The sequence below is a fragment of the Peromyscus californicus genome, unplaced genomic scaffold, assembly GCF_007827085.1.
Source record: "Peromyscus californicus insignis strain IS unplaced genomic scaffold, ASM782708v3 Scaffold_10__1_contigs__length_136768540, whole genome shotgun sequence".
Taxonomy (NCBI): domain Eukaryota; kingdom Metazoa; phylum Chordata; class Mammalia; order Rodentia; family Cricetidae; genus Peromyscus; species Peromyscus californicus.
This window is the reverse complement of record NW_026294391.1, coordinates 96,118,310-96,144,369: the sequence shown is the minus strand read 5'-3', so window position 1 is coordinate 96,144,369 and position 26,060 is coordinate 96,118,310. Positions and strand designations below refer to the sequence as shown.

General features: G+C 36.2%; 1 protein-coding gene across 2 annotated transcripts in view; it reads right to left on the bottom strand.

Annotated features, from left to right (window-relative positions):
- The window catches only part of Htr2c (5-hydroxytryptamine receptor 2C), a 221,730-nt gene that overhangs the window by 104,455 nt on the left and 91,215 nt on the right, over nt 1-26,060 (bottom strand). For both annotated transcript variants that reach the window (XM_052737768.1, XM_052737758.1), the window contains exons 3-4: nt 3,400-3,504; nt 915-1,231 (exon numbers count right to left, since the gene is read on the bottom strand). In XM_052737768.1, coding sequence (XP_052593728.1) covers nt 915-1,231; nt 3,400-3,434 — 352 coding nt within the window. In that variant the 5' untranslated portion in view covers nt 3,435-3,504. The remainder of the gene's footprint in view (nt 1-914; nt 1,232-3,399; nt 3,505-26,060) is intronic.

The following is a 26,060-nucleotide window of genomic DNA, read 5'->3' as shown; positions in this document are numbered from 1 at the left end:
CTAGGTACCAGATGCATGCCATAGTGCCAGAGGACACTGGGTCTCCTGAGACTACGGTCATAAATAGTTGGGAGCTGCCATGTAGATGCTGGGAAAAGAACGTGCAGCTTCTGGAAGAGCATCCAGTGTTATTGACCAGAATTTTATGTGATTTTGATTTTTTTATTATAAGTACTCGCCAAAACCAAACCTAGATTAAAAAAGGAAAGAGATGGCAGAAAAATCAAACAACGGATTGAAGCTTCTCAAAAATCATTATAGAAGCTGAATTTTATGGTTGTGATATGAGCTTGTATTTATATGCTCAGAAATTAATTTTTATACCTTCTCTCCTTATAAAAATATGAATTATAAACTACAGGAAGAAAAAGAGCAACTGTTTTTGAGTGCCCATTTTATACCAACTACTTTGTCAACATAAAAAAAATTACTTATGCTGGGGCCATAGCAGTGAGTAGTTCTGTAAAGCAAGTGGATTCAATTATAAATGGCCCAGAAACATTTCTTAAAATAAATTTATTGAAGAAGATAAGTTTGATTTTCTTTTTATGTATTAGAGATGGGACTTACAGTAAATATACTGGCAAAAATACAGGTGGAGTGACGTTTTGCTATTATCCCACTCTGTATGGTTATTCATTATTTTCTTTGCAAATGACTTTGAGGAGTAAGGTACTCATGCATAATTTCAATATATCATAAAAGAGCTGTTTGGAGTCTTGAAAACTCGGCTACAATTTTATTTCGTAATCCTCAACACATGCGATCAATTTCTTCTCACTTACATTTTGTTTTTAAACTTTGGTTTCCAAGTTCTATAGATCGATTAATTAATTGTACAGATGAGTCCTATGAGGCTTAGCACAAACTTAAGGACCAACGTGAGTCTGCGAAATGAATGTAATTGTACTCACCATAAAGAATTGCAAGCAGAGACAGGGGCATGACAAGTAGTCCCACCAGCATATCTGCAATGGCTAGGGACATTAAGAAGTAATTGGTTGCATTGTGCAGTTTCTTCTCCATGCTTACTGCCATGATAACGAGAATGTTGCCCCCTATAGTCATGATTATAATCACGACGATTGAAAGTGCTGGCCAGTTTTGTACCCCGTCTGGAAACTGAAACAAGCGTCCACCATCGGAGGAATTAAAAATGTCAGTTACTATAGCTGCTACTGGACTTATGGAAATATCGAATTGCCAAACCAATAGGCCAATTAGGTGCACACTGAAAAGAAACAGAAAAGAAAAGAAAAGAACATCAGGCTTTGCTTACACACAATATACCACTTATAATAAACAATAGCCTCCCCCACCACTACCTTGACCATGACTACCTCCGTTCTCATCATTTCAATTTTTATCATTGAACTTTTCCTGAGTGATTGCTCGGAGTTAGGCACTTAGTGTAACAAAATATATACGTATAATCAGATTTGATTACAATTAAAACCCACTTGAGTTCAGTACTGACTTATTAGCATTACATAGGTGAAAAAAGAATGGACTTTAAAAAGGAAATGACACTTTCTCAAGCCAATATAGCCAAGTAACTGACAGGACCAGGGGCCATCATAAGGTCTGATTTCAGACTATTTTAAAAGTTCACTTGCGTCCCAAAGCACACTGTCATTTAACGTGGTGGAATAGTTTATGATTTTTCTTTTATTTTGTTGTGTTGGCTTACTTAAGATCATTTTAAAACAAGTATGGCTCCCCCTCATTTCCTCAAGACATTTCCTTTGCTCTCCTGTCCCCTTTAGTCCCCTTTGTCCCCCTGGATGGTTTTGTTTCTATTTTCGTGTCATCTGTTCATATGCGATTATGTGGATCTATGAAAATGAGTCTCTCCAAATGAGAGAAAATATGTGGTATTTATCTTTCAGAGGCCTACTTCGTGTTTTATTCTTTATATCTTCAAAATATTATTTTCTTTGCGCGCTTCTTTAAGAAAGCTGTGAGAGAAATAAAGGGAGGTTTTCTTAATGGATCTGGTAACCAGACAAGAATAGTGGAAGTTGATCTAAATTGAAAAGGAAGTGTAAGATATTGTCAGAACAATTTTATGAATGTGTTTTGAAATATACTGTGATAATAGTACACATTCATTTCTTTTTAGAAGTATGTCCAAGCTCCCGTATTTGCAAAGTGACTTTCTGCTAGTTGTCAGTTTCTTGTTTAGTGCTTTAAATTTCATGCTTTTACTGCCTTCCTCATTTGTGTCCTTGGTTTTCTGGGACTTACTCTAAGCTTAAGAGTAATGTATGCAGATGATTGATTCCCATGGGCAGAGTCAGGAATTAAATTTTAGATACATATTTTTATTGGTCCTTGGACAGAGTCTGCTAGTAGGAATCTCAAGCTAGGTGGCATTATAAGACAAGGGAAATGTGGACATTTCACTTTTGTAAATTTCAAATTAATTTATCTCATAGTGATGAGATTTATTTAAGTTAGAAACACAAATGTTCTCTCAGGATGTGATCTCCTAAAGCGTGTCCAACAAAACCAACACACTCATCTTGCCTGATAAAAATGATAAAGAATCACGTTCAAAATTTCGTTTGAAACTATGATTTGTGAATGACTGTTTTTGGATGAGACCTATCTATCTATCTATCTATCTATCTATCTATCTATCTATCTGTCTGTCTATCTATCTAACTATCTATCTATCTATTATTTTCAGTTATTTCAAAGGAGTAAAGGGATTCAGGACTTCTCAGCTATACTGCTCAGAGTTTACACATTCTACTCCTCAAATAGTAGGATTGCGTTAGGTGAGATTTCCAGTGTCTAATTTTTACCTACTCCTTCATATTGTATTCTATTGAATTCAACTACTGGCTCATTCCAGGATCACAGTGTTCTGCTCTGTCCAGCTATGTCCTCAATCTCTGCCTTCTGATCTCTAGTAGCCTCCATTATCTTTACAAATCAGATGCTAATAATAACACCCCCTTCTCTCCTTCTCTCTTTTTCTCTAGTTCAGCATCTATCTATCCTAAGCTGACCCTAATCTTGTAACCATCCTGTCTCAGTCACCTTGGTGTCAGTATTATAGGTATGCTGTGCCATAATTAACAGCCATTTGATTGTCTTAATTGTTCAGTTCATACAGGAAAGAAACTCTTTAAACTTCACCCATGATAAAAGCAACCACAAAAAAATGAATTATTTGAACTGAGGCTATTATCCCCATATTATGAGCTTTAAGTTTAATTAGATGCCTGATTATCCCTTTTCCTCATTTATTATCTTTAAATAGGAAATATTAATCTTTTTTGATACAAGTCATAGAGTTGCCTGATCATATGCAAGCATTTTTATATCATCGAGCAAACAATCATAAAAGTAATTTTGCTGTTCGATTAAAATAAATAATAGAATCCTTACAGGAAGGAGTGCACCGCGTTGCTCAGGTTCACCATGATTGCTTCAGTCTTAAGCAACCAGAGGTTCAAAGTGAGAATTTGGAAATTAACAGACTGGTTTCATTCCCTGAGGAGAGAAAAAAAAGAAAAAGAAAAGAACATTAGTTAAAATTGCACATAACTTGCATATCAAACAATTAAATAAACTCAAATGCACTTATTTAGTGATAAGAAAGTCAGTAATCCATTTACTGAAGAGGTAAACATGTTATACAGAAGCAATAAAAAGCAGGTAGGAACAAATTTTTTCACTTATTTACAGGCTCATCTAGGGTCTAGTGATGTGTGGCTTTGCTGCAGATTCCTGTTAGGGTATACCGAGCTTCAAATCAGTGTTTTGAGAAAGGAGATATGAATAGATCCTTGAGATTTGGAAATCATTGGGAAAACATATACAATTTAAAATACATTTGCATTTCTAAAATTAAAAGTTTTCTAAAAACTATAACACATTTCAAGAATTTATATACCATGAATGTATTTTTTACACTTTCAGTTTTCTTTTTTTCCCAAATGAAGCAATCTGCATTTATATAGGCAGTTCTATTTATACTTTTGCATTAACCAACAATACTCACCAGAGGGCAGCAGTAACTGGTTTATACTCAAATAAACATCAGTCAAGTTTACCATATTAAATAGTCACTCTATGTAATAACTAATTAGTAGCGAATTAATGAAATGTTACAGCCCAAGCAGGTGAGGCAGTATTGAACATTGAAAACTGAAGGTCAGTTGTATTAGATGATTGAAACAACACTCTTAGCTTCTTTTGTGGATTGAGAGGTGACACTGTAACTTCAAGAAATTCATAAAAGAATTTCGGAGTGGATGCTTTTTGTTTCCATAAGTTGTCTTTCAAAGGATTTTTTTGTGATATCACAAAGTATTTGTGTATTGAACTACTCATCACTTATTACTATATTCGGTATGTTTAAATGACTATAATCGGTATGTTGGTTAAGAATTAAATTGTACAAAAATGCGTCTTTGCTGAGTGGAGTCTGCCACTATCCATCTTTACACTGACATTGAGGAAATAGTGTAAGTCCTTGTGATTAACATGGTTTTTTTCTTCATAGAGATTCATAACTGAGAACAGAGAGGTCAAAGCAATCTCTTCTCTAGTCTGCCTTTTCTGAGTTTCTGAGTTTGGATTTGACTACACTTTCTTGCCACACCAAACACATAACTAATAACTGTATTCTTTGTAAATTTATAAAGAGATTTCAAGAGTCAAGAATGTTGAGTTTTTCAAGTTGCAAGTAACAATTTGGCAATGAGGAGACATGTGTGAGTGTGTTTATGTGAGTGTGTGTTTGTGAGTGTTTAAATGTGTGTAAGAGAGAGGGGCATTAAATAGTTTGAGAACACAGAATAACACTGTAAGTTCCATTTTATGTAGTTTATATATATTGTGTTTGTTGAAGTTTTATAAACTCCGTTTAAGATAATTAACAAATTGACTACCTTCTAAGTAGAATCTCCCAAAGAAACTGTGGGCATTTCAGCACAAGTGTGTGAGAGGACAGGAGAAAAAATAACCTGAAACTAATTTGTTTTCTCAAGTATGGAGTAATAATAGGAGGCTAAATTACAGGAGTGAATTCACTACCATTACCTCCTCATATCAATTTCTTATTTCTTCATGCAGCATGAATCACAGACATTTCCATGCTGTCTCTAAGTCATTGATGGATCTTTAAGTATCATTAACAGATTTTGGTAGGTCAAAATCAGGGACAAATATTGATTTCCATAAGTTTTTAGTAGTATTATTTTATAGTGGATAATAATTAATGAGAATCTTGAACATAAATCCAAACACTGAAACACTGAACATTATATTTAAATATTGCTTATTAATCCTTTGCTTATATGTTAATAAGTTATGCCTGTTATCAGCATAGGTCATAAAAATCGTGAACACTTGAAAATAATTGATCCAAAATAAAATTGCCATTAAATATTCAGAAACAAATTTCCAACTGTCAAAATCCAGATCATTCACCAAAATACTTAAAGCCATAACCAGTAATTACCTTGAAGAATAATGAGAAAATAAAGTTAAAACATTTTTAGGAATAAAGGCTGGCACCTTCATGCAGGGGTGTGTGTGTGTGTGTGTGTGTGTGTGTGTGTGTGTGTGTGTGTATCTTTCCATTTCAGTTAATTAGCCAAGTATAGTGTGTAAAATAGTTGATTAAGGAGAGGGGTAAGTGAGACTTGGAAAAGTTGAAGATGGAAAATTAAAAAGAATAGAATCTTACCGAATGGTAAAGGATGGACTTGTGATTTTATACATATTATATTTGAAGAAGAAAGAACTTTAGAACTTCATTGTAAAACTTGATTTTGTTTTTTTCCTACACCCTCTGAAACTAACCCTTTCAGATTGGTTTTTACCTTTAGAATTGTGGAAAAATCTGTATGGTAACCATGGTGATATAGCACATTATTTTTTTACCCATATAGAAGAGAATAAATCTGACATGGAATTCTTATTAGGCTGTAGAATATACAGTTAACAGATGATTCTTGTGTGACTTTTAAAAATTCCATTTAGTTTATTTTGTCTTTGTGTATGTGTGTGTGTGTGTGTGTGTGTGTGTGTGTGTGTGTTTGCACACTCACATGCAGGCCATCAAAGAGTTGTGGAGGTCATGGGAAATTAGCAGAAGTCACTTCTCTCCTTCCATCATGCGGGTCCTGAGGATTGAGCTCAGATCATTGTGATTGGTTGTAGGCGCCTTTACTGACTAAGTTGTTTTACCCACCCCTGTCTGACTGTGTATGATAAATTATTTAAGAACTGAATATGTAACATTGCATTTGAAGGTTTGATTTTGTCAGTTTTCAATGCTCAAAAACTGTATGTCATAATTGAAAAGGTTTTCCCTCTGGAACATCATGGAAAGGAGAATAAAGATCAGAAACCAGAGGCAAGGTAGGAGTGCTGTGAAATGCCCTTCTGTATATGACATGGCCAATGTAATGAGGAGACCAGTGCCTTATCCATTATATTAGGCAAGTCCCAAAATAATCAGTGAGACAACGCAGTTGTTGCTACCTTCCCAAGGCCTGTTCCCAGAATAAAACCCAAAAGAAGAGGAACTAGTAGAAAAGAAGATGAGCTGCAGGAGTGAGAGGGGATAGAAGAAGGTAATAGTGGTGAATATTATCATCATTTACTATATATACATATAAAACTGACAAGACTTCAGTAAAATGTTAACGAAATCTTCCTTCTGATTATTACATGCTGTCAACTTTTAGCAGATGGCTATATCAAAATGAATTAGTCACAAATGTTCAGATTGCTCCTGTGAAGAAAATAATCATGTACAGATTTATAACAGTTTGGGGACTACTCATGCAATCCAAAAATTATCCTTAGGCCTAAGGCATAATGCATGAATGTTCCTTTCAATTTTAAACGTTCTATAGAGATTTTGTAATAAAGCACACACTTTTCATCCTAAAAATCCATGTTTGCCATGAATAGTCACATCATGTAATTCTTTATGATTTGATGGAAAATTTTCCAGAGACTTCATGGTAATATAGATTCTTCTAATATTGTAAGAAATGCATTCTCTGAAATTAAACAAAGACAAACACTATATTTTCAATTCTGAGGTCCTAATTACTTCTACAAGCTTGAATTCACAGAACTTTTGAGGCTGAAAAATGATAAGGGATCCGATGATCTGGTTTCTTGTCTTCAGAAAGGTCTATATTTAAGTCACTTTGACGAGCTTGACAGTTGATGCTCTTTAGAACAACCTTCAACAGAGGCAATTTCAAAACTCTTCCCTGTTCAGCAATCTGCTCTTTCAGAAAATGTTATTTTATACCAGGCAAAAGAACCTCTGGCTAACAGACATCAGTGGAAAGGAAAACTCCCTTAATAAGTCAGGTAAGGGATCTATACTCCGGACTTAAGACAGTTAGCTTATTGCATTTCTGCTAGGCTTTCGCTAGAATGTAGTCGCACAGACCTAAAACTGGACGCTTTCCAGTAGTGTGGCAAGAGGAAAATATCATACTTCTGACAATGTAATTAAATATATTAGGAGACTTTATAATTTCTCATTTGAAAACTGAGGTGGCAGCATTCGGAGAATGGTACTTGGGTCTTTGTGGACATTTCATTAGATCTCATAACATTAACATGATTATTCCATTTGAAAGCATTTCTTACCTATACTTTCACTCCCCCACTCTCCTGTCCAGAAAATACTACTGAGTATGGAGGCAAATAGAACTTTCCCTCTTGTACTTAGTCTGCAAATGAAACATTTTCTCCTTATTTGTGTTTTCTAAATTCTTCTGCTTGTTATATGAGGTTTGTCTTTTGTTTTGTGGTGTTGGGATGGCCTAGGCCTCGTGTACGAACCACGTCCTCAGGCCCACATGAAAGCAGTTATTGTAATAAAATTTAACAAGACTCTAGAATACTGAACTCCTCAAATCAACAAGCATCTAAGATGATAAGTTTATTTTTTTTACAGCAAGACCATTCACCTAAAATAATGCTCCAAAAATAGTTCCCAAATTAATAGAACTCAAGTTGCTATTGCAAATCATTCCACAGTTGTAGTAACAAACGTTGAGGAAATCTGTCACAGTGGGCAGCATGCCCAGCAGTCTGAAGCTGTTTCTCCATAGGTGGTAGCAGAATTCTGCCTAAATGATCTCGGCCTAAGTATCCTTACAGCAAAATAAACTACAGGCTCTGAAAGAGCAGAACTAAAGGAGAAACCATATGTTAATGTGTGTGTTGGAGACCAATTCCAACTGACTTGCAAGACTGAAAACTGTACACCCAAATTTCTGTGTGTTCAAACATTTATTGATTGCCCATTATATGCTAGGTGCTTTGCCAGATGCTGTCTACATGGTGAAAAGCAAGGTAGAAATGACTCTGCTCTCATAGGACTTACATTCTAGCACAACCAACAGGCAATAACGTATCAGGCATGTGTCATTGCTGTGAATGAAATGGAATTGCACAATAAGAATAGGAGTAACTAGAGAAAATATGTCAGACAGATTTATAGCTGTGTGTATCCATAGATTTGAGGCTATCCTAGCTAGTATTAATCACAAATATACAATTATTTTACACTGGAATATAGGCGCTTGAAAGGCATCACTGCTGAGAATACTTTTCTGTTCATTGTTAATTTTACAAACTGGAAACAAAATTCCCTTTAACTTTGTGAAGGTACATACAATAAATCCAATGTAGCTGTATACAAAAATGCATTTACCCCTTAGGTTTACAATGAACTCCCTTCATTCACAGGGAATTCTTGCTCCCTGTCTCATTTGATTAAGAAATCATACACTCTGGGCTGTGTAGCAGGCCTTGCATGTTGTAGAGGTTCCAGCTGAGTCAAGAAAAGCGAAAAATTCAATCAGTTGCCCAGATGTATTTATTGCCAAATAACGGGGTACTTGGATACATCTGGACAACCGAATGAACTCTTAGCTCCTCATCTCTCCAACGATTCTTCATTTTGCAGCTCTAGGCACTCCTGGATAAGGAGAGAAATGAACAAAAACACTACTTTGGAGTTAAAGGATTGATTAGTCTTTCTGGTTTTGCAATTCCACATTAAGAAAAAGCAGTCTGCGGCACTGGTGTATAAGAGATTACTAGAAAATGTATTTAAGACATCAGTTAGCAACAATACCTATACAAAACAGGCTATCAGAACCAATGAAAATGTGTGACAAATACAGAAAATTCAGTGGACAAATTGAATTGCATAATTTACATTTTAAATATATCACATTAAAAATCCTATTTTGTAACACATAGGCCATTAGACTGGGCACAAAAGGATATGGTTTCAGACATGACTCCATTAATCAGTTGATGTGTAGCTTAGAATAAATAATCAAACTTCTTTGTGTCTCAGTGTTTCCACCAATGTCATTATGAAGTTAGAATAGAAGATTACAGGTAGATTCTTCGTATCATTGCCAACTGAATGCAAAACATGACACACACCTCAGTGTACCTCCTGATTTAAAGGAGTGTGAGAGTGATTTGGGAGTATTTTCATTATGCAGCCCAAACAGTTTACAAAACAATGTGCATGCAGTCTTTAGCATCTGGATATTCAACTTTTATAGATGGAGGAGTTAGGAAATTACATCAAGTCATGAAAAATGTTAAGACAAAATTATCTATTTGTGATTTTTTTTTACTTTAAAAATACTGTGCCAAAAATAATTACAGAAAAGTGCATTTTAAGCAAAACTGCCCAGTTTTGAGACACTCTAAAATCTGCGTTCCATTTTATTATCTTAAAGTTCAGCTAGAACAGCGGTTCTCAACTTGTGTGTTGACCCTTTGGGGGTCAAACAACCCTTTCACAGCCTAAGACCATCGGAACACACAGATTTTTACATTACAATTCATGGCAGTAGCAAAATTACAGTCATGAAATACCAGCGAAAATAATTTTATGGTATGAGGTCACCACAAACTGAGGAACTGTATTAAATTGTTGCAGCATTAGGAAGGTTGAGAACCATTGTACTAAAATCTGTTTAGTGCTTTATGGGCCCTCTACTATTTTATTGATTTGTTGGACAATTTTGAAAACACTCATTTCTTGCACCAGTTCCATAATCCTTGCAACAGATGTTGTCAGCATTGAGAGACAGATATGCCTATTTTATAACTCCCCTTTGTGTGTTTGAAGTTAAAATTTCAAATAACATATAATACATATATGTTCATGTTAAAATTTTTCTAACTAGTGTCATAGAGAATTCTGTAAATTTTCCTCACCTGTACAATCCAGTTGACAAATACAGTATGTCAAGAAGTTCAGAATCATACAAATTCTCAAATCTTTTTTTAAAGAATTTAATGTGTGAGTAATTATCTGTGTGCCCATGCCTGTGTATGTGTTGGAGGTGGTGAAAGAAACAAATATACTTTCAATACACATTTTTAAAATCACCACCCTCCAAAGCCCCATAATTTCATAAGGTGAAACCATGCACATCTTCACTCATCTTTTTCAAATGGAAGAACTGACTTGTCTGATATTAAAACCTCTGTGGAAGACTGATAACTGAAAATCTGGGGAATTGTTCCCATTTATGGAACAACAGAAGCTTCCTAACAACAACACCTGTCTTCATATCTCCTTGAAAGATTATTCTATATAAAGTCAGTCACGATTTTTCCTCCCACTCAAGTGCAGTAGAGACTCGGTTTGCTATTACACAGACTCATAGTCTAATACGGACTAACTGGAGATAATTTTGCTGTTAACATGCTCTGCGGTTTTGTCTAAAGATAATTTTAAAAAGCAAAAGAAGAGAATTTGAATATAACTCTAGATTCAGGCTATTTTTATCTGATAAGATCCCACTTGTCAATACATAAGACCCCCTTCTCTTTGAGGTCTGGAAATAGGTGATGAAAAAGATGCTAAAGGATACCAGTAAATATCAATGTCCTTTGGCTTTTCAATTTTATCTAGAATCTATTCTTAAGATTGTTAGGTATGTAATAAGCACACTAACATGCAAGGGGAAAGTCTTGTTGGGCCTCAGCCCTAGATAAAGAATAAAGAATAAAGGCTATTAAGGAATACTGAGAGCCAGTGAAATCATCTTTCCCAGAAATGAGCTGGTTAACTGGTTGTCCAATACCAAGCGATCAGGCCTGAAAACACATACATACAAGCAACTGAACCAGTCGTGTTTGTATATTTATGCATGCAAATGCGTAAGATAACAATCAAAGAAAAGGAGGCCATGAATTTAAGAGGGAGTAAAGGGGAGGAAGAACATGTGATGGATTGGAGGGAGGAAAGAAAAGGAGTAAAAGATGAAAATATTTTAATTTTGGAAAAAAAATAAAATGATTGCTACGTAAGATAATTGCACTGCAGTTTTATAATAATATACTCACTATTCTAGAATTGTATGATGAAGTGGTGTGAAATAATTTAACAAAGAAAGAGATAGACTAATCAAGTGTTACCAAATATCCTCCTACTTACAGTCTGAGAGATGGGTCACAGAAAAATATTGACGGTTATCCATACTATTAGTCTATGTTCCAGTGAGATATATACATTGCTTCCTAAAAATAAAAACCTTCATTATTTTATCCCTAATCTAGGTTTTAATTATTTTAGCACCTTGACATGCCAGAAGTTCTGTTGTTGCTAACATAAGGAAACAAAAAAACAAAATACTATTTTAATGTTCTAAAATGTGAATGATGTATTTTTATTAGTAAAAATATTTGCCTTTTTCAATGATACAAAATGCTGTGGGCTGCACTCTTCTTAGATGACTTTTTATGGAATAGTTGTCATGATAGTACACTCTGAGAAAAGTTATCTTTAGGTGATTGACATTTCCAATGACAATGAGGTAGTCTTTTCGTCAGTACCACCTTTTCCACTTAACAACAGTATTTGATTGCTTAAGCTCTGTCATCTAAGCTCTCTAGGGAAATGGAATAACAGTGACTTCCTTAGCAAAAGCCGTAGCTCTAAAGTTAGCACTGTTCATAAATATCTCGAGGAGTAACTGGCTCCATTATATATGCCTGGGCATAATTTTCCAATATTAGTGACTAAATAGGCTGAAAAGGAACTTTTTTTTGTTTGTTTGTTTTCGAGACAGGATTTCTCTGTGTAGTTTTGGTGCCTGTCCTGAATCTTGCTTTGTAGACCAAGCTGGCCTCGAACTCACAGAGATTCACCTGGCTCTGCTTCACAAGTGCTGGGTTTAAAGGCGTGTTCCACCACTGCCCGGTGAAAAGGAACTTTTATTAGATGTATTCATTATCCTCTTGAAACCTTTATTCACTTCAAAAATGTATAAAGGAAAAAAATTCACTGCAACTCACCATTGGGGTACAGTGTGAAAACTTTGCCTCACGTATGACATTGTAGCCCATTTAATTGTGTGTGCTAGGGCTGTCAAGAGTATTCAGTTCTTTTATTTCAGGAAGGTTGTATTTCTTGTGATAAGAGAAATAGCATTTAAATAGTGCTTTATTTTTCTAAACTGCACACAATGCTGAGTAATGTATACATGTGTTTAACAAAATACATACACCTACGTACAAGTAAAGATATACAGACTGAGTAGGTTATGTTTAGAAATATATATGTATATGTTATTATACACATACATGCATGTAAAAGCAGTTAATGAGAAAAGACACTATGGATTTAAAGGAGAGCAAGAATGGGTATACGGGAAGGCTAGGGAGGAGAAAAGTGGAGCAGAAATGATGTAATTATATTTTAATTTTGAAAAATAAAAGAATTTTAAAAAACTATTAAATCCATTCATGCATCAACCTACAAATTTTTCTATATGTAGCAACGTACAGTCAGTGTTGTACTATTATTTTTTAATGTGACAATGAGCCATATTTCCTTATATTTCAAATAACCACTTTTAGGTTTAAGCTAGATAACTCTGTTTTGTAAATGCAAATACTGTATTTTTAAGCAAAACTCAGTAGTTATGATTACTGAGGACATGCTACCATCATAGGAATTCATGATGAAGTGATGTGAGATTATTTAAAATAATGCAATGAAGAGAATTTATCATGTAGTATGTTCTATAGATTTTTAAAATTGTTTTCACTTTACCAGAATAAAAGCTAACACATTTAGAAGAGTGTAGCAGAAAAATGTGTGAGTTTATTACAACTTTTTAAATGCATTGTATGTGTGGTAGTGTTTTAGACCTTGGGCTTATAGCACTAAATGAAGATAAGATCTTTCCCCTTGGAAGAGGAGGCAGAAAGAGTGGAAGAGCCAGAGCGGGTGGAGGACACCAGGAGAACAAGTCCCTCCAGGCAAACTGAGCAAGTCCCTCATGAGTTCTCAGAGACTGAGGAAGCATGCACAGAGCCTGAATGGGTCTGCACCAGTTCCATAGCATATATATATATATATATATATATATATATATATATATATATATATATATATATGTGTGTGTGTGTGTGTGTGTGTGTGTGTGTGTGTGTGTGTGTGTGTGTGCGTGTGTTTGTAATGGCTTCCAGTTTAGCATTTTTATGGGACTCCTGAGTGTGAGAACGAGTGTTGGTTTGTCCTGTCCAACGTCGATGTGATAGTTTTTGTTTTATCTTATTATATTTTATAAAATGATTGAATGAATGAATACATAGATACTAGGGTAAAGGTTAGCAACTGAACTGTCACTTATACCACTGGGAGATGGAAAATCAGTTTTCTCCAATGGTGTGACACTGGGTATATCCACCACTCTGGGATAGGCCTCATATTCAGGAGTAGTCAGTCCATCAACATATAATGGACTCCACAGATTTTGTGTGTGCTTTTATTTGGTTACAGTATTTTTTCTCTCTGTTGGGGTGCTGTTTTAATGATTTGGGGGATTTTTTTTGTATTGGGTTTTTCTTTTGTTCTGTTTTTGAGAAAGCACTTAAAGTTGGGTCGTTTTGGGAGGGGGAGAGGACCTGGAAAGACTTGGGGTATGGGAAGAATATGATGAAAATACATTTAAATTTAAAATTGTTTTAAATAATAAAAATATAAGAAAAAAGTAAATAAAGTTTTTAATGTCTTAAGGTCAGACACTGAGCATATTTTGAATAAATGAAAAACTTATTTTTTAAAAATTCAAAGGAAAAATAGTATTATCATATAAAAGAAAGCACCATTTAGTCTGAGTTGCTTACATTTGTACTGCACTACGCTTGAAGCAGGGTTTCCTTTTCACTCAAGTGAGATGGATTCCCATGCACTCTAACATGTGGAAAGGGGGGCTTCTACTCATGAATTAGTTGTGTCATGAGAGTAAATGGCTCACACAAGAAGAAGTTATTTTTTATGTGTGTGGTTTGTACTGCAATATGTATATGTGTGATGTGGCACACATCTACTTGGCGTATGTGTGCTATAGGCACACATTTAGGTGTTGGTGCACAAACAGTGGCATTATATGCCACACCAACTCCAGTGTCGTCTGTGTGACAAGAACAATTATGTCAATAATAGCGGATGGGAGATACGTGTCCCACGGGACTAAGTTCCCTGGAGGTCCCTGGCAGAGTGCCCGTGTTATGCCTCCTTCTTGAAGGAGACATGCTTCACGGATCATGACCTCCCTGGGCTATGGGTTCTGTATAACTGCTTTTCTGATAATGTTCTAATTAATCTATAAAACACAGCCAAAATTATTGAATGCTTGGGTTGTGAACTATGGAGGAAAGGGAAGCTGGACATGGACCTTATTTAGATATAGCAGAATGAGCTATTCCTTTAAGACCCCAAGCTGCTAGATAAAGGAAGTATAACAGTTCAGGGACTTCTAGGGAATGAACATCACCCACTAGGAATCCTTTAGGAATCCCAACTAAAGTGATTTATGGCAGAAAAACATTATCTCATAGGAGGCAGATGGCAGGCCCCTCTGTTGAGGAAGTTCAGCATGGGAAACTTAAGGACTACAGCAGAACCCCTTCCCCTTACAGGAGTAAAAGTACAAGAGTCCATATTTCAACAGGTAAAAAGGTTTTATATTAAAAAAGATATGTGATAAAAGAACTGAAGAAAGACTTAGGGAGGATCTGCAACATCCAAATTGGCTAAGTGGGTCATGAGAACCAGAAAAGTAGAAGTGCATAATAAACTAGCGAGCGGCTGAGATAAAGATGAAGGACACAGACGCAAGAAGCCTACACAAGTCTAGGGACTGTACTAAGTTTAAAAAGCACAGACCGCTCTTTGGGTCATAAAGTTCTTGTGGGTGAAGGGATATGTCTAGCGCCGATTAATAATTCTGTGCTTGCTGTTTTTTAAAGATGATGTAATTGAATTATTGCCCAGCTCTTGTTGTTCCTTGTATGACTTGATAGTTTTCTTTTCTGTATATAAACTACTGATTTGCAGAAGTAAAATTGCAGCAGATTCAAACCACTTCTGAGTGTGTTGTCTGTCTGTTATTTGCCGAATCCTTGCCTTCCTGACTACCCAAGCTCTGGTCCCCCTACGGTCGTGGTAGCCCCGATGGGCCAGTCCATGGCAATTATAGACATGGGAGGCCATTTGTTTTTTTCACCTGGGTGCTAGGATCTGAAATCAGTTCCTCATATTTGTACACTAAATGCTCTTACCAACTGAGTCAGCTCTTCAGCCCCGAGAAAACATTTCTTACATTAGAAACAAACTAGCTTTTCGGTATCTAGCACAGCACAGATAAATCCTTTGGTCATCTCCATCTTCTGAATATCCACCTTACAACCACACTCAGCAGTTATCCACAGCTTTCAGCAATCCAGATAGGACAACAGTAAGCAAGTAATCAGTGATTTGCTAAACTAGCACATACGTTCCGACTATGGTCTTTAGTGTTGTTTTTAGTATTGTTTGGATATTTTGGTCTTATGGTCTCCTGGACATAATGCAGTTAACGTATGTTTCTAATCTAAATGGCCACCCTTATCCTTTAAGTACACACTCCTATAGGAATTTCCCCTCTCTTCAACATTTTCAAGAGGACACAGAGCTGGGTAGAAAGAAAGGGAGTGAAATGTACTCTGAAGCTGTTTGCTCATCTTAGACAAAGGGATATCAGCACATTTTCTTAGAAACAAACAGCATGACCAGCGGTCAGTCATGTCTTGGTAAACAGGGAATTTAAAAGTAATTAAAAGAGACAGACGTCAACCACTAGAATGGAAAAATATCCCATTGTCTGCTAATGACCTATTGTCAAGTGCTGGCCTTTGAGTAAGTGATGAAGCCCCACAGGCTTCTTCAAACTAACTGAAAGTAAAAAAAAAAAAAAGAACCAAAACCAAATGACATGGGTCTTTAAACTGGCCCCACATTCACAAAACCAAGAGGTACAGTGACAGCAACGTATGTTGTAAGTTATTCCTTTCTGATCCAAAGGTAACAAAATGGAAGGCAAACTGCCAGCAATAGATAAAATTAGTTATTATTCATTTGTACTTTAGACATGCCCTGAATTCTTTTTTTTTCTTTTTTTGTATTATTAAGAAATTTTCTATTCATTTTACATACCAACCACAGATCCCCCCTCTCCTCCCTCTTCCTGACACCCAGCCTCCCCTCACCCAACTTACCCCCCTATTCCCACCTCCTCCAAGGCAAGCTTCCCGTGGGGAGTCAGCAGAGCCTGGTACATTCAGTAGAGGCAGGTCCAAGCCCCTCCCCCTGCCTCAAGGCTGTGCCAGGCATCCCACCATAGGTAGTGGGCTCCAGAAAGCCAGCTCATGCACCAGGGATGGATCCTGCTCCCACTGATTGGGGACATGCCCTGAATTCGAAGCCACTCTTAACTAACTAAGGTTAAATATTTCCTCTTTGTTTAATCGGAAAGGACAGAGTGATACTTTTACCCCAAAGGCAGACATCACACTGAGAGGGACACAATTTCGTGCCTTTTCAATTAAAAGGACAAACAAGGGCCAAAGGCTCTGGCCATCCTCACCATTTCTTTTCTACCTATGCTCACAGTGTCTCCCACGGTGCTTCTGCAGTTGCAGCTGCTGCCTTCTCATCCCCTCCCCTAACTCTGCCTCTACTCTTCCTCCATTTCCTACCTCTCAGCTGCCCAGATCTCCTGCTTGCCTGGCCCTCCCCAATTCCCTTTCTCTTATTCCATTAAAAGGTCTTTGAACTCCTCTTAAGCCCATTTAAAAATTATTTTGTCAAGAAGACCAAACACCTACAAGGAGATTCTTTGTCCCTCAGTGATAATCATAGACACTTGAAAATAGGTCTTTATCTGAATATACAGTTCTTGGAGGTTTCTTCCTGAGTTGAAGTCCAGATGGCTGGCTGGTAGTCACTGACAGTTTAAATTTGCTCTCTCTATTTAATAGTAACATAACTCTTTCATTTGGCTGTTCTCAATGAACTAAAAACACTGGCAGAGACAAATTTTACAAGCTTAAACATTTCTTAAAGCTAATGGATTCAAATTTAAATTATCACAAAATACATTATTTTATAACACTATATGACAATTATGATTGGTTAGCTACTGCCTTTCTCTTAACTACTTTGCAAAACGGATGGATTTCAATTCAATGGTATTTTAAGTCAGTTGGTTATAAACAGGACAAAGCTCGAAGTGTATTCAGGCAAGTCAATTTTTGTAATGTTGGTGTGGGACACTTAAAACTTGAAATGAGCATAAAAGAGTCAAATGCTCATGTTACTTTCAGTTTTATGTTCATAAATCAGGGCAAGTATGTGTAAAAGAAAGAAACATGTCCAATGTATTTGAAGTCCTTGAAGTTGTTATGCTGGATTTGAGACCTATCAATAAGACAATCTCAGGGCTTTCACTTCCTTAAAATGTTTTTACTCACAGAAAACAGCAAAAATGAAATAGGCAAGGTACATTATGCCCATCAAATTTTACAACATAAAGAAACTAGTTTTTTTTCCTGACAAAGGTAGGTAGGATTATCTGTCTTTGCATCTATTCACAATGATTCAATACAGGAAGTTAGCTGTAATTACACATAGGCACAACTGATAGTCTATGTCATTGAATAATCTATGCCATATTATATTATATCATTATAAAGAGAACGATATGAATGGGTACAAAATAATAATACAGTTTATTGCCAGAATAAACTGCTGTGTGAATGAAGAGGCATGTTCGTTATGCTCATATCATGTGTTCTTTCAAATATGTACAAAATCACTTGTCATGCCAAGCATTTCATAACTGAATCATAAGAGTGTTGGTGTTCCAATATCTGGGGCAGCAACCTTAGATTTTAATGAGAGAACTGGCAGTTGTATGAAATCAGAGAGATCACAGAAAATACAGTTGCAAGAAAGAACAGATTGGCTGGCAGCTGTATCATTTTTCATTTTCTGTAAAAATTAAAGGTATTGGAAGATTGTTTTAAAAAGAATCTGCCTTTTCATGTACAATGTTGTGGAGGTAGACTTTCAGAGCTGACGTACATCTCAGTTGACTCTAACCAGAATTACAGAGGTGATAGGTTTTTGACTTGGCGGTGCAGAAGAGAAAGATCACATGTACCTAAATATTAGCAATATCTTTAACAAAAAAATACTTGATGGGGATAGATACAAAAACATTTTCCATTATTAATTTAGTGGACAAGTTTGAGCTCAGGGCTTGTTGTATGTCAGGCACTGTTCTGCGTCCTGGAGCCGTGATGACAGGCAAAATTGATAGTCTTCATTTTTGTGTAAAGAGTAAGTCCAGTGCCAGTGAAAAATCGCCTCAGCTCTATATTGTCAGGAAAGGGTGGGCAGGGTGCAATTAGACAGTTTAATTCTCATTGGTTAATCAATTGTAAGTTTGTTGGCTGTTTTGGTTTATGAGAAAAAGTCTCATGTAGTCCAGCCCCTGAACTCTCTTAAATAGCTGAGGACAGCCTTGATTTCCTGATAATCTAGACTTCCGGACATGCCTGACTTCAATTATGGTTTCTTTAAGAAACTAATTGACCTGAAGGAATCACTCTTGGAAAGTTTTCATCAGGCTCAAGGTTGTTAGGGGAAAGTTCTGTTTCATATCCAAGTGTAGCAGATCCAAAGCCACTTAACGGTGTAACAGTTAAATGACGGTGATAGTAAAAAGTCATAGTTTGAAGACAAACGTCACTATGACTATGTCTAAAAGAACACTGAGGAAACTCGAACATTTTAAACTATACAACATTAATATTGGTTTCATTTATGAGCAATCATAAGAAAATATAAAACATTTGAGATAAAATGCTTGTATTTAATACACTTCATATTCCAATCTGTGGCTGCCTTTCATTTCAGGCAAAACTCACTTTAGTGCTGCCATCTTGTGGCTACCACGATAACTACTATGAACGGTCATTTGTGCTTGGCAAAATGCACCTGTTAGTAATTTCACATTGAATTCCTGAGCCTTTTTTTTTTCCATAATAAAAGCAATTCTGGCATTCACTTATACTTCCATGCATGTAATCTCAGTGCTCTGTAGACTAAAGAATTGCAAATGGAGTGCTAGCCTGGGCTACATAATGAAATGCTGTCTCCAAACTCGGTCTCATCAACAAGAACAAGACCACACTGATTCAGAATACATATATACGCATAATAAAGAGAATAGTGGAGAAAGGAAGCCTAGACATACCATTATAATAAAAAGCAGACTAGTCATTCCATATGTATATCATTCCAATTTTGATAGACAAGGTTTTCAGTACATCAGAAGTTACAAATGAATTTCCATAAAGGGAAATACAAAGTAACCACATTTACCAACCTTCTTTAAAAAACAATACTGTTTTTCAATAAATTTTGTGTCTTAAATTCATCTTTTCCTCTAATGAAATGTAATGTAATTTTAAATAGTGTCACTTACTGCAAAAAGAATTAATGCACTTTCCCCAAACACCCCTTTTCAGTGTGTGCATGTGTGTGTATATATAATGCAATGAGTAGTACAATATATTTCATTGCGACCAGTATCAATCAATAACTTTTGAAAGGTACTATCAGACTTTGTATTATAGCACATTAGTGTGGTAGGCAAAACTTTAAGAATGGCCTCCAATGATCTCACCTTTCTGTAGTCTCTTCCCTTTTGAATGTGAGTGGAACACAAAGATATGACCTATGTCTCCTGTATGTTCCCATATACAACAAAAGAGCTCATTTAGGTGATACTATTCTATTAGCCCTTTAAAAGCAGGTCATCTTCTGGCCTGTAAATGGAGGACATGTCGCCAAGCAATAAAGCCTTAACAAGATTTGCTAGCTGGGGTGAGCTATTTGGTGATGCAGCTGCCTTTGAGTCACTCATGATTCTGTAAATAACCCCTTACCCATACTTCTGGAAGAAATCACAATAAACTCTCTGGTTGGATAAGCCCCCCCCCCCCCGAATTTGTGTACACAGGTGATGGTGGTAAAGCTAGAAAAGACCTGTGGGATGGAATGTGGAGAGTCAATAAGAATGGTAGTCCATAGGTAATAGTCTGCAATAAATAGAAACCTCTGTCCCATAATCTTAGGATCTCAATTCTGCTAACATTTTGAATTAACAAGGCAGCAGATATTTCTCTGGGTCAGCGGTTCTCAACATGTGGGTTGAAATCCATTTGGGGTCACATACCAGATATCCTGCATATCAAATATTTACAACACAACACAGTAGCAAAATTAAGTAGCAACAAAAATAATTTTATGGTTGAGGGTCACCAACCAACCACACATGAGGAAATGCATTAAAGGGTCACAACATGAGGAGCTGCATTAAAGGGTCACAACATGAGGAGCTGCATTAAAGGGTCTCAGCATTAGGAAGGTTGAGAAGCACTGCTCCAGGGCCTGGTTAGAGTTCAGCCCACCCGCCATCAGTGCTGTGAGACCGTAAGCAGGGAGCTCAGAAGAAGTTGTTCTTGGGTATCTGATGTAGAATGATCTAGTGTTATAAGCATCCATGCTCTTGGTAATTTGTCACACAGCAACAGAAAACATTTGCTGTTTATCAATATAGTTCATGAAGAGGAATAAGAAAAAGAAGGAATGAGGATGGTGGCATATGTACGAAGCAGAACTCAACAAAATGACCAGTAAAGCACAGAGACGAACAATAGAAGAATTTGGGCCAGAGAGATGGCTCAATCAGTCTAGGTACTTGTTGCCAAGCCTGAGGACCTGAGTTCCAGCCCCAGAATCCACATGGTGTAAACAGGAAGTCGTTTCCTACATGTCTTCCTCTGACCTCCACATATGCACCATTGCATCACAAGATAGATAAATACAAAATTATTAACAAGAACAGAAAAGGAGCAAGCTAGAGCAGATGGAGGCCTGTCCTTTTGGTTGGTTAAAGCTATGTCCTCCTTATGAAGCAATCATTTGCATTTTAATTTATTTAATTGATCTTTCCAAGTACTCCTCTGGATGGAAATGTGAGATTGAGATTCAAAATCTTCTGAAGATACGTTGAGAAGAAAAGGATGTTTGGGAAAGAATTGTAAGTCACACATGACCATAACCCTTCTTGGTTAAAAAAAAAGATAAAACAAGTGTTATTGGATTTGAATAAGCATGGGTCAAAATGTACAACTTACACCAAGAAAGTAGAAGTCACTTCATGCAGACTGCTGTAGACTAACAAACTAAGTGATCGAGTCAAGACTAGCAATAGTGGCGAGGGTGCCTGAACTGGCCTACCCCGGTAATCAGATTGCTGAATACTCTAACCATTATCATAGAGCCTTCACCCAGTAACTGATGGAAGCAGATGCAGAGATCCACAACCAAGCACCAGGCTGAGCTCTGGGAGTCCAGTCTAAGAGAGGGAAGAGGGCTTGTATGGGTAATGGGCAGGGGTCAGGATCATGATGGGGAAATCTACAGAGACAACTGAACCAAGCTCTTGGGAACTCATGAACTTTAGACCAACAGCTGTGGAAACTGCATTGGACTGGACTAGGCCCTCTGCATATAGGAGACAGTTGTGTAGCTTGGTCTGTTTGAGGGGTCCCTGGCAATAGGACCAGGATCCATCCCTGGGGCATGAACTGGCTTTTGGAGCCCACTACCTATGGTGGGAGGCCTTGCTCATCCTTGATTCAGTGGGGAGGGGCTTGGTCCTGCCTCAGCAGAATGTACCAGGCTTTGCTGACTCCCCATGGGAGGCCTTACCCTGTTTGAGGATGGGATGGGGGATGGGGGATGGGAGGTTGAGTGGGGGGGAGCGGGAGGAAGGATGAGAGGAAGATCTGTGCTTGGTATGTAAAATGAATTAAAAAAATTAAATAAAAAAAGTGATCGAGTCAGTACATTATTAAATTGGTAGCACCAAAGAAAGTGAAAATATTGGAACGCTCTGCCTACTTCGTATGGAAGTAGGTAAAGCATTGTTGGATCCAAAGCAAATAGGCGGAAGTTATCTGATAATGCACAAATGGGAACTCCTCTAAGACTTTGGATAATGAATGTAACCTACTTAAGGAGGCTTCTGAGAAATTAAACCCCTAGCTGCCAGGTCATAAACTGCAAATTTCGGAATAGGCTGTAATTGTTATTGAAACACTGAAGCAGTTAAAATCTTCAATGTGAGGAATGACAAAGAGAGCATGGCTTCCCAAAGTGAGAACTAAGTTGTGCCTATGCTGCACACACCTCAAAGAGCTAGAAAGCTTATTAAGTTTTTGAAGCCGTTCCTTATAGAGTAGCTTCATAGAAATCCATTAATAAACAACCATGAACATTTTCTATTCACTTTAGGATTTTTGTAACAAGGGCCACAGATAATTAATTTAAGAAAGTCAGCAGTGAACCATGCTGTAGTACTGCTCATTAGATTCTTTCCATCTGGTTGTGTTGAAGTGCTTGGTAGAGTCCAAAACAATCCAAATGAGATGACTTTGAACTTGATGGATGGAATGAAATTAAAGCCTGTTATTTGCATAAGAACTTTCCCTCAGATTTGCTCTTTAACTTCGCCTTAGCTTTCTTGGCTGAAGAACAGCATTATTTTCTATACAAACAGCACAGGTAAATTTCATGATTTTAAGTAATATAACTAAGATTCCCTTCCTACATTTCTTTTCAGTAAGCTTAGAACATCCCCTTAGTAAGTACTATTAAATAAATACAGATTTTATTTCAACACAAGAAAGGAAGGTAAAACATGAACAAAAGCACATCTAACATCTAACTCATTATGGTGAAAAGACTAATCAGTAAATTAAATTTCTGCACTGGGATCCCTAGAAAATGAATACACTTCCTTTGTTTTTCTAGTGAGTTTAAGGTGTGGCAAGGCCACAATTCTCACACATTATTCCTTGATTATGGTTTCCCTTCCCCTTACTTCTCCCAGTTCCTCCCTACCTCCCCTCAAATCCCAGTCCACATCCACTCTCTTTCAGTCTCTCATTAGAAAAGAAGAGGCTTCTAGGAGATAATACAATAAAACAATATCTTTGCTCCTTAACATCAAGCTTTTCAATAGTAAACTATGAAAGTAGCAAAATAATAGAATGAAAAATGGTGAAAGCTTTCCTATCCTCTAAACGAAAACTCTGGGGTCAAGATTCAGCAGGAATTCCTACACAATATAAAAATTATTGTGCTCCTAGTGAGGTATAGAAATGATCATGTAAATCATCAGAGTGTGAAAGAAACATTTTTTTGTGACTGTGAAATACACACACACACACACACACACACACACACACACACACACACATCTTTAGTAGTTCTAGAAAGCATCATGTTTATTGAAGAATTTACCGGAGAGAAAATAAATTTATAGGTGGGCCCCCCACTGGAATAAATTATTCTTTGTCTTAGAGGGTTAGATACAGCTACAAGCAGCTCTTAATACAAGGGTGTGAGGCTTTAGATAGATGATAAAGGAATAGATTTGTTTCTGTACTGAGCTCATGCAGAATTTAATAGTGCATTTAATTTCCAGCAGCATGACTGAACACAGTGTACATTATGTAAAGCAAAATGAGCCAGGCATAAAAGACAAAAACTATATTACCTCACTTATATGTTGATTCTGAAAAAGTCATTTATGAAAGCAGAGGACAGAAACAGAACAGTGGTTACAGAGGTTGAGGGGTAGTAGGTGATATGGTGATAAGGAAATATTGGTTAAGAGACAAAAATTTTAGTGTTATTTTTAAACTGAAATTCTTGAGTATGATTTGAAAAATTATCTCAATTTTTTTCATAAATATCCTTTTCTAAAGATGCTGTTTTTACTTATTTTAATCTTTTATACCAATTGAAAAAGCCAAAGTCCAAATATCTATAATGAAAGAGTTTGAGGAGCTGTGCTGTCTTTATCTAGAATTGCAGATGCTTTTATTCATATACATCAATCTGATAAGATTAAATCATCATGTGATATCTCAAATAGTTTGAAGCATGTGCAAAAGCATTTCAGCTGCATCTGCATGTAAATAATTTAACATAAATATTTTTGGTAAAGAATAGTGACATTGCATCACAATGATATATTTAGATATATTAAAGAAATTATTTAAATTAGCTCCAACAGTCTAACAGAAATGTAAAATAGTATTCAAAGCACCTAGATTAATGTTTCTGTTTCTTTAAGCCACAGCACCTTTCAAAGGCCTGTCTTCAATGTAAAAGTGTGCTTATAGGACAAAACCCTGTTAGTATTCAAGTATTTTTTAAGTATTATAAATAAAATATAAATATTTTAAGTATCAATAAATTTTAGGTATTGCTTAAAAGTTATTGTTTTACTTTTACCCAAATCTCCAAAATGATCTTATCTTACTACAGATCATGTGTCTTCTAGCAAGTTCTTTGATTTTCCCAGCATTTCAAATATCGATGTCATTTTACTAAAAGGGTTAAAAGACGATAAATTAACTCATGAAACCTTTTAAACATGGTAAAAATTATTAATATCAAAGCAAAGAATTCATATAATTTTGTATACAAAGTATTGACACAAATGCCCATATAAACAAAGAAGCCCACTCATTGTTCACTGAGTGTCCCACATATATAGATAGCAGATTTCTGGAGATTTGTATATAAATAGATCACAGTCTTTGTCAAGATGGGGATAAAATATAGCATGAAATCTTAATAATAGAGATCAATATTCATTCAATGACCTGAAGTGTTGTCTCTACAAATTACGTTCAGAAGAAAGGATGGTAAATACATTTAAGGCAAGCAATTTTAGGGGACTAAGACAGCAGTCAGCATATGAGAGTATTTACTGAGTTCAACATATAGTTTCCATCATGGGACGAGAAAGGAATGAAATGAACTAGTAGAAAGAGCACCTGGCCAAGTCTCAGCCATAAGTATTGATCTCAACATACTTAATGCAAAGAGACAACTGTGTAGACTTTGTGCTTAAAAAACACAATATCAAGAAAAATGTAGGATTGTTTCTCAACTCCAAAATTGTCAATCATTATGAATGACTTTGCAAATAGTCTAAAGGCTCAACATTAAAAGATAAAGAATTATTTCTTAAGAGCAGTACAGGGAAACATTATTAAATGAACAAAAAAGAAAAATAGTTATGATATTTTATGCATTGTCCATACCATTTGTCCCTGTAAGATCACAGCCTTCAACAGAGAAAATTCTGTTAACAGATTAATACTAAATTTGTAGTTATTGGAACACCCTAGGATATCAGGAAGTGTCTAATGATATGCATATATATTACTTTCCAGGAAGCTGCCATTGTGAAGAAAAAGTAATGAGATTATTATAGATTATTAATCTCATGAAAACCCACAAAATTAAAAAATTATTTTTGTATAAAATATTTCTTTCTAGGGGTGAAGAGATGGTTCGGTGGTTAAGAGCACTGACTGTTCATCCAGAGGTCCTGAGTTCAATTCCCAACACCCCCATGGTGGCTCAAAAACATGTGTAGTGAGATCTGATGCCCTCTCCTGGCATAAAGTCTTAAGTGCAAATAGAGCACTCATACATAAAATAAATAAATCTTTAAAAAAAATTTCTTTCTGATAATGTCACATATTCATGTGCTTACATAGGAAAAAAAATCTCCCAGTAGTTAATGCTG